This window comes from Platalea leucorodia (genome assembly GCF_965183815.1).
Source record: "Platalea leucorodia genome assembly, chromosome: 4".
NCBI lineage: Eukaryota > Metazoa > Chordata > Aves > Pelecaniformes > Threskiornithidae > Platalea > Platalea leucorodia.
In genome coordinates, this window is record NC_138826.1 from 102,670,850 (window position 1) to 102,679,781 (window position 8,932).

General features: G+C 47.1%; 1 protein-coding gene and 1 long non-coding RNA gene across 6 annotated transcripts in view; one reads left to right on the forward strand and one right to left on the reverse strand.

Annotated features, from left to right (window-relative positions):
* The window catches only part of AASS (aminoadipate-semialdehyde synthase), a 34,028-nt gene extending 30,342 nt beyond the window's left edge, over window positions 1–3,686 (reverse strand). For 3 of the 5 annotated variants that reach the window (XM_082310836.1, XM_082310837.1, XM_082310838.1), the window contains exons 1-2: window positions 1,967–3,686; window positions 606–782 (exon numbers count right to left, since the gene is read on the reverse strand). In XM_082310836.1, the coding sequence (XP_082166962.1) occupies window positions 606–782; window positions 1,967–2,278 (489 nt within the window). In that variant the 5' untranslated portion in view covers window positions 2,279–3,686. Of the gene's footprint in view, window positions 1–605; window positions 783–1,966 lie in introns of those variants that run through there. The other 2 variants (XM_082310835.1, XM_082310839.1) reach the window with 2 other exon arrangements.
* Window positions 3,687–4,725: 1,039 nt separating this feature from the next.
* On the forward strand, window positions 4,726–7,968 carry LOC309589576. Its single transcript, XR_014227949.1, has 3 exons — window positions 4,726–4,820; window positions 6,024–6,648; window positions 7,832–7,968. It is a non-coding gene; the product is annotated as an uncharacterized lncRNA (long non-coding RNA).
* The last annotated feature ends 964 nt before the right edge of the window (window positions 7,969–8,932 follow it).

The window sequence follows — 8,932 nt, forward strand, 5'->3', positions numbered from 1 at the left end:
GTGGCACGTTGCTCTCCTAGGAACTACCTTTTCATACGCCTTTGTCATCCTTCGTGAGAGAGGCTGATGGGTATATATGAGAAAGGCAAATAATTCATAACAAGATGTAAGTATAAAAATAAAAACCTAAAGGTTGCATTGAACTCTTGTTTTAAAGTCTTTGCACTGCCCATGTGCTCTTGGCACAGAGCTCCCCAACGTGCCACTCCAGCTGCTGCAGACCCATTCGCATCCTCTGCCAAGAGGCTTCTCATTTCTGAGTGAACTGGCTGCCTCCCTCTGTAACGACCAATACGCGCTCTAGCTTAATAACTTTCCAACAAGCATTCGCGCTCACACAGCACGAACCTCTCTTGAGCCATACCATGCTAGCAACCCACCTGCCTTACGCACATAAACATCGTAGCACTGCAAGCACAAGACCCTCTGAGCAAGAAACACTCAGCTCCAGGAAAGGATACTGAAAACAGTCCTCATTAGCTATCTACAAATACGCGTGATGAAAGTAACCATACTAGGCAGCAAGCTCTCAATCACACCTCAGCATTAAGTTCAGTTTCCACCCCATGCCAATAGCTAATTGTCTTCGCTGTGACACAATTTACCTGTCTTAGAATCTCATCCAAAAGGGGCATGTTTGCCTCTTGGGCTTTAATAGTGTGAGAGAAGAAGGCATAGTTCTTTTTAGGGATCAATTTGTCCTCTGGAGGTCTCTTCACACCTATTATCAGAGAAGCCTCGGAAATATCTTCTTGAATAATGCCACCTGCTTTGACGTAATCCTATGAAAGAGAAAAATCAAAGTAAATTTTTCTGTTTTTTTTTTAATATTCAGATCTCCACACATAAGCAACTAGAACAGAGGACAAATAGATAATTCTACAAAGCAGAAACAAGTTACTGCATGTGATACGCTCATAAACCTCTTTATCAAAAGGGGTATCAAATATCAAACTGAATTTCCATGCTAATATCCTATTATACAAGGCCAAAACATAATTATGTGTTAGTAAAATCCTTCATCTTAAATTCACAGACTACAAAAAGGATATTTTACTACATTTAAAGCATTTTATAGTATTGCAATAATGAACAGTCCTTTGTAATGTGTTGAAATACTTCGGAATAAGTTTAGAGAAATCTGACAAATTAGTATCTGAAGACTGATGACATGTGATTTTATAAAATTGTATAAGACTAAGTCCAAGCTGAAGAGCAACTTCTAAAAGAATGATTTTCCATATCAGAATTTATTTTTGTTCTCCCTTATCTCAAAAACATATTAAAATTCCAGTTTTCAATATTGGAGTTGTGTACCTAATGTGATCTGTGCTTTGGTCAAAACCAGCACTGTGCCTTAATTAAAAGGTGATATGTGAAAGTGATCACTAATTCCCTATGTATGTTTCAATTTTTATCTGTTGGCTCAGATACCTTACAGCACAGTATTACTGCTGCTACAAGAACTGTAAAAGAACTGTAACAGAACAAAGAACTGTAAAAGCTCTCAGTCCTGAAGCTCACAGCATTAAAGAAAAAAAACCCTCTCTCCTCATTTTAAATGAGGAATGGGATTGAAGCAGGAATGGGATTCACCAGATTTGTCCTTCCTCTTTTTTTTTTTTTTTAATATGCTTATTTTTAGAGTGTTGTTGAAGACAAAAACACCAATGTTAAATGAATTCCCAAGTTTCTACTTCAAGAGCACCTAGAACTTCTTCAGAGACAGATGAAAGGCAAGAAGTCAGTAAAAACAACTTCAAAAACCCACCAGTGTGCCAACATTACATTAAAAGGCTAAACAAACTACTTCTTTTTCTCTCCACTAGGACACAATGACTCCTCATTTAACAACAAAACTAATAATATGTTTTCTCATGTATATCCTTTGAATATTATTTTCCAGTTTTTTACAGTTAATAACCGAACTATGGTTTTGTTTGTCTAACTCAAAATGGGACCTTACCTTTTCATGGATGGCTCTCCGGTTTGACGGCTGCACCAAGACCTTGTATCCCATCTGTGTCAACTCCTTAACATGCTTTGGTGCTAGAGGTGCTCTTCTTTCCCATGCATTAACATCCTCCCTCCTGATTGCCAGCACAGGCTTACAATGATGCCAACACTTAGCGTGATGGAACGCACACCTACCATTTGTGTGACTAAAGGCTCGGAGCATGGTAAAGCCTGATGGCAGCAAAGACAAAGTAGTAAAATAATACATGTATACGTATGCTCCAAATATTGTTTGTGCAAAAGTTCTGGTCTCCTTTAACATCTGCTGTAAAACACAAACCAGATACTTTATACTCTAGTTACACACCCTAATTTTGTGAGACATGAATTTACTTTCAGCGTACTTTGTTGCATTTCAGTTTGGTGGGGTGTCATTATGGAAACCAATTGTTTGCACTACTGTAAAGGAAGGCTTTTAATGTGTTCAATGTACCAAGTTTAAAAAGAATGCTGGAAACTTAAAGATACTAGTTAAATTCATTTGCCAGAATAAACATGCAAAGACCAAGCACTTATCAAAGCTTGCATCAAGAACAGTAAGAAGTAACAAATACACAAAAAGAAAGTACAGCACAGGCTATAATGCAAGCAGTTGATTAGAAGAGAAAGCCCAATACGTAAGACCAATGCTAAGTATTTTTATATAACTAATTCTTACATGAGCCAAAAATGGAAGATAAGGACAAGACCTTAACGACTGCTTAGCAATCAGCATATCTGCGGCCAGGAGCGACAGGTTTTCTTCTTAATCAAAATTTTATGCAAATTGGAAAAGCCTCATCAGGACAGATTCCCACTGCAGAGGATTATCCCTTTATTTTCTCTCCCCTCCTCTTCACTCCCAGTGAAATATATATGCCACTGCTTAGCTCTGCTGTGAATAGCAAGGGCTCTGCACAGGTCCAGCACCAAACACCTAGGAGCCTAAGGACTTCAGATATTTATGCAATTAAAAGATGTGGATCTCAAAGACAGCGGCTTCAAAGATGTGAACTTTGTTTTCAAAGCAATTTTAACTGATAATTACATGAATCTCTGTATCCGAAACACTTGGAAAATCCTGTTTGTCCTCATGCCTCAATCTTGTAAAATCTCTATATGCCTAAAGCCTTAAGAGGTCCTATTTAACTCCAGGCTTGCTTAAACAGAAAAACTAGCTCACAAAGGAAAGCACGAACCGAAGCAGAGTCCTCTACATTAGCTCCAACTGCGGTCTTCCCACCATCACTAGATTGTCCACCAACAGAAGTTATTGTACAGAAGTTGGCGTTATTTGATGACACCGCATGCTAAGAGGATCCTCAGAGAGCACGTCGGTACCTCTCAAAACCAGAGGAAGCCTTGCCACCCGATGTCACTACTACGGCACACTAAAATCTAACGAGGAGAGCAGCTCATACCAATGCACGGTACCTCAGACCCAAGCCTGCAGTGAAGCAAAAAAGTCGCACAGAGGAGCCCTACAAGAAGAAAAACGCCGCTGGCAGGAGGGAGCGAGCCGCCCTGCCCGTACCCGTGGGGGGGAACCAGGGCCGCCAGCGAACAGGCGGTGACCCCTGGCCGGCCGCGCGCCCCCCCGCACGCCTCCCCGCGTGTGCTCAGCCTCCGCCACACGACACCGGTACCCTGCTGTAAAGGTGACAGGAACTTCGGCACGGGAAGCCTGCAGACCCGGCGAATCCCGGCCGGCCTCCCCTGCACGCCGGCCGGGCCCGGGACCCGGCGGCAGCGGCGCGGCGCCGCCCACGCTGCGCGGGCTGCCCCACGCCGCTCCGCGTCCCACCCAGGCTGAAACAGCGCTGAGCGATACAGCGACGGCAAAACCCGATAACGGCAATGCATCTGATGACAGCACGCTACCTGAATACGGTCCTGTTTCCAGGGTGAGCTGAATACCCTTACACGGGCAACGTGTGCCTCCACTCAACTACCTGAGAGCCGGCTGACAGAAAGCGCCCGGCGCCGCCAGGGTTTCGCCCCCCGACCCAGCGGCCCTGGGTCTCACAGGGCCCCCCCCGACCCCGGGAGGAGGGGCGCCGCGAAGAAGGGAAAAGGAATCCCCGTTCGGAGAGGCGGGGAGGGAGGCGCGGGCGGGCGGCGGGGGCAGCGCCGTCAGCGGGCGGCACCGGCCGCGGGAGGCCGGGGCGGAGCGGCCGCCGGCCGGCGGCGCTGCCCGCGCGGGGGGCACGCGGCCGCGCTCGCTGCCGGGGGGGCGCCGGGGGCCGCCGGGAGCCCCAGCGGGGCGGCGGGCAGCGCCGTACCTACCTCAGGGCGAGCGGGGCAGCGGGGGAGGCACGGCCGCTCGGCCCCGCTCCCTCCTCCGGCCAACGTCCAGCGCACCGCCGACGCCCGGGGCGGCAGCCAACCGCCAGCCGCCCTCCGGGTACACCCTCCGCTGCCCGCCAATGGGGAGGCGCCCCGGCCCGGCGTCACGGCGGAGGCCGGCACGCCCCCGCGACTCCCCCGGTTCCTGGAAGGGCGGGCGCCCCCCCGCCGCCTGCCCCGCGCCCGGCGGCGGCCCGGGCGGGCGGCGGCGCGGCCTGCGGAGGCCGCTGCGCCGCGGGGAGCCCGGTGGGGAGCCCCGCGGGCCCCACGGCAGGCCTCGCCGGCTCCCCGCGCCGGCACAGCGACCCCCGACGCCCTACAACGGCCTCCGCCAGCGCCCCGCAGCGGAGCCTCCCCGCGCCGTGCCCGGGGCGAGGCCGAGCGCAGGCCGCAGCTGCCCCGTCACAGCCCCGTCCTCCCCGCGGTCTCCTGCTCGGACCGTTTTCCTACAACACATCGGCTCACATCACTTATGTCCGGTTAGTCGCCGTTCCTTACAAGTGTCTTTAACATGGTCCGGGAAACGGTAAAAGTTACTTCAGCTGACAGACAGAAGCGATACACAACTTCTTACCTATGCTGTTGCCAATTTCCAGCTGGAACTTAGGCCTTGAATTAGGTCCTTTATGCTGGGCCTCAACTGCCGAGTTGGCTTATCACAAGTAATAACAGGTTGTTGTAGCTATAAATCATGAAAACTGCGTGTGAGAAACCAAAGCAAAGCCAGAGCCGTGTACTGGGTTTGCAAGGTGAAGGAGAGCTTTCCTTGCAGAGAAAGGCAGCCTGCGTGCTGTGGAAAGTACGCCTCGGCAAGTCTCCACGGGGCAGATGCAGTTGCTGTTAGCAGCCTCCGTCAGCAGACGCGAGGACATTGCTACAGAGTATGAGAACGTGAGGCACCGTGCTTGCACTCAGCAGAGCAACGAGGAGTAAAGGGTCTGAGGGGAATTCGTCCATGTCCCGCTTTGCCACATTGAGATCTCGCTGTGATGAGAGAGAAGTTGGAGCTGTGGCGCAGTCTGCTCCACCTGTACTAGCCACTGCCACTTGACCTCTTAAGAGAGTTAAATTTTGACGGTACTGCCACTACATGGCTTTAGAGGTACCTCTTCACAGATGACATTCTCCTTATAGTTTTCTCACTTTTCTTTAAAACATGCCCTTTTTTTTATAGTATGACCATAAGCTTTTCCCTCTCCTCCTCCTCCTGCTTCCGGAGGCAGCATTCAACTGACGATGATAATCTGTGACTTCAGTTCCCTGCTTTAGAGCCAAGTATTTTCCTAACTCAGGGCAGGACATGAGAGCTGGAAAACAGCATCAAGGTTTGACCTGCACTTCAGGTTTGCTACTGTAATACAAATTGTACAGGGAGATGAGTGTTAGGGAATAAGACCTGGAATGAATCAGCAGAGATTTTGGCTGTGAAAGGAGGTAAGGACCGAAGGGGGGCATCCAGGTTGTATAATTGGAGAGGGTGGGAGGTGAACATTAGGGAGTGAGACCTGGAATGGATCAGCAGAGATTTTGAGGGTTTATGGCCTTAGCAGAATGGACAGAATCAGTGGGGTTTAGAGATACTGTACAAGTACAAAGCCTTTCTCTCCACTCACTAACTCCCATGCTGTCCTGCCCAACCTCAATGTCCAGAACCTTCTGTAATCTGCCTTGTATTCCTGCAGGATCTTCATCCCTTTCCTTTCCTTACTGGAGAAGAAAGTTATGATCTGAATCTGAATTCTCTCAGTGCCAGGAGGCACACAAGGCGCGAACATCATTCTTCCACTTCAATCGGTCTGCGGCTGCGTGCTCTGGAGTCACCCAAGGACCAGAGCGCAATCTTCTGTTGGTTTTTTCCTCAAGACATGACCGATCCAGTTCCATCTCCTCCTCCTCACTTCATTACTGATTTTCTCCATCTCCATCTCAAGTTGATGCTCGTCGTTTCTGCAACTTTTTATTTTTTTTTCCGGGAGGAGGTAGTTGGCCTCCTGCCCAACCCCCATGACTTGGAGGGCCAGTGGTTTTTCTGTCAGGGTGGCCTTCCCTTAGGCTGCGTTGGTTCGCGGCACCTTCTTCAATTTTATCCGGTGCACCCTCCAGAGAGGGATCCCCTATCCACCACCCAGGGGACGCGCCTTCTAGCCGTGCAGCCCCAGCCAAAGGGGAGAAGAAAGTTACCTCCAACTAATTCCTGGACCCTTATTTTACCCACCTCTCTGAGGCGTGAGGTCTACAGCACACCGCGCCCTGCAGAAGCTCCTGTCCATCCTTCTGCTCTTCTTGGGAAGACGTCCATTGCAGTAGGTAGGGCCTGGGTCCGTAGGTGGGAAGAAGTGGCAAGGGAGAGCTGGCTAGAAGGACTTAAAGAGCACTGGATTTGGGAATCCGTATGCCATGAGAACAAGGGCAGTAACTGCTCCTGGTTTCCAACCAAATAGAAGTAAATTAAAAAGCCATAATAACAACAACAACAAAAAATACCTTCTAGATGAGACGACAGGTTGTTAAGATCCGGTCTGTGAACGTACCGTGGAATGCAAGCTGCCCCCATCCCTTGGCTGGGGTCAGAGGAGGAAACCATACCTTGCAACCACGATGAGCTTTTTGCTTGGGCCCAAAGACTTCACTCTAGAAAATACTGCTATTGTACAAAGGTGTTGTGTGTATGCCCTCAATGTCGAATTTCCACTTTGTGGGCTTAAGAAAGCACATATGGTTCTAAAAGTTACACATGCAGAGTATAAATATACCTTTTAGAAAATGTATTTTTTTTTTTTCTCTTTTATTGATAAACTTTGCCAAAACTGCTTCGTTGGAGGCAGATTCAGTTGAAGTGCAGAAAGTGAATTATAGGAATTAAGCCATTCTCTCGTACTTGCACTCAGTGGTTCTAAACTACTTATAAGAACTGATTTTTCAGAGTTGTTTTTTCTGTTTTATGATGAAATGCAAATATGGACTTTGGCAAGAATGGAACTGTTGGCATGTGCAAAGTTGCTTGTTCTTATCTTTACTCATTCACAAAATTCAACTGAAATCTGACCATTCTTCTTGCAAAAGCATGTAATTCTTTGGTGGCTGTAGAATTTAATTCAACCATGACACTGAAAAAGACACAATATTGATGGTCCCTCATCATTCTGTGTCATTTTGGCATACTGATCACTTCAAATTGTAAACTAGTGTAAAGTACATGGCTGAATCCATCATTATATTCCTGCATAGACTGGCTTTGAGTAAGTTAATGTAGGTATTCTAGGAGCTGCTTTTTTTGTTGAATTAATTGAGAAACAAACCATGATTAATTTATTGCAGAAAGCAGACCTCACCAAATATACTTGAAGGGGTTTTTTTATTATTATTTTCTAAGTTTTCAATTTTTTGGGAAGTTCTTTCTTTGAGTAAGATGTGTTCTCAAGACTGTCTACCATAGTTTCTTATAGGTTTAGTGCCTAATTATTTCTCAGTACTCTTCTAACTTTTGCAGATAGGAATCTGAACCCAGAGAAATGCAGGATGAAACTCACAACACGCTCTGTCTTGCACTGGAGTTCCTAGGCCTGAGCTGGGAGCTCAGCCTTTGCGCTACAAGGAAATGCATGGAGAAATTTATTTACAGGAACTGAGTGGGAGCTATCCTGGCAACTCAGCGGAGCATGCCAGGAGAAGGCACCGTGCTTGAACCTAACACTGCTCAGAAAGGAACTCACTTCTTTTGCCAAGAGCTGTCAGCTCTCCCCAGGAGTTGGGCGCCTTTGCCAGGCCAGGTCTGCCTTGCCAATGGCAATGTTACACGGATACCCTCCCTTGTCTCGCGTGCTCTGGTTTGGCCACTAGCCAAATGCTTAGAGCACTCTACTGGGAAGTTGAGAGCTGTTTTCCAAGTTGCAGTGTCATTGACTTAAAAGCATGTGTCTGTAGCATAAGTACTGGAAAATTGGGGTTTCTAAGGTGAGCCTCTTTCAGCTTTTTGCATTGGAAGAGACTCTGTGTAAATGACTACTTATAACTGAAGGGTCTTATATCTGAGTCACTACTGAATGCCCTAGCTACTCTGATGGTAATGAAAAACTTTTTACAACTTCCCACTGTCCTTTGTGAGGGCCATGATATGATCTAGACACCTACTGGCTCCTGCAGATGAGAAGGATAGGTTGATTTCTAATTTGAGAATGTTGCTTGGATATAAGCAGGAATGAAGCTCCAGTCAGCTCAGCAGGAGCCAACATCTAAACACAGAACTGGATTTTAAAAAACAGTGGCTAAAACCATTTTTTAACACCAAAGCATTTTACTTTCGATACATTTCTGTTTGAAAGAACTTTTTATTTTGAGATTCCTTCATGTGTATATAAAAGAGACTTCACTTTTAGCTAAAAATCTATATACACCACTTCACTTGGGGTCAAAGTATTCTTTGTATAATTTGAAATTATTGGGGTTTGTACATTTTAGTTTACTGATCCTTTTAGAATGTTCTTCTCGGGAAGTGAAGTTCCAGGCTGGGCCAAAACAGTCAGCAAACCAATGGTCCATCCATCTCTATTCACAGAGATATACTCTGGCTGTATCCAGCAGCAGAACTTCA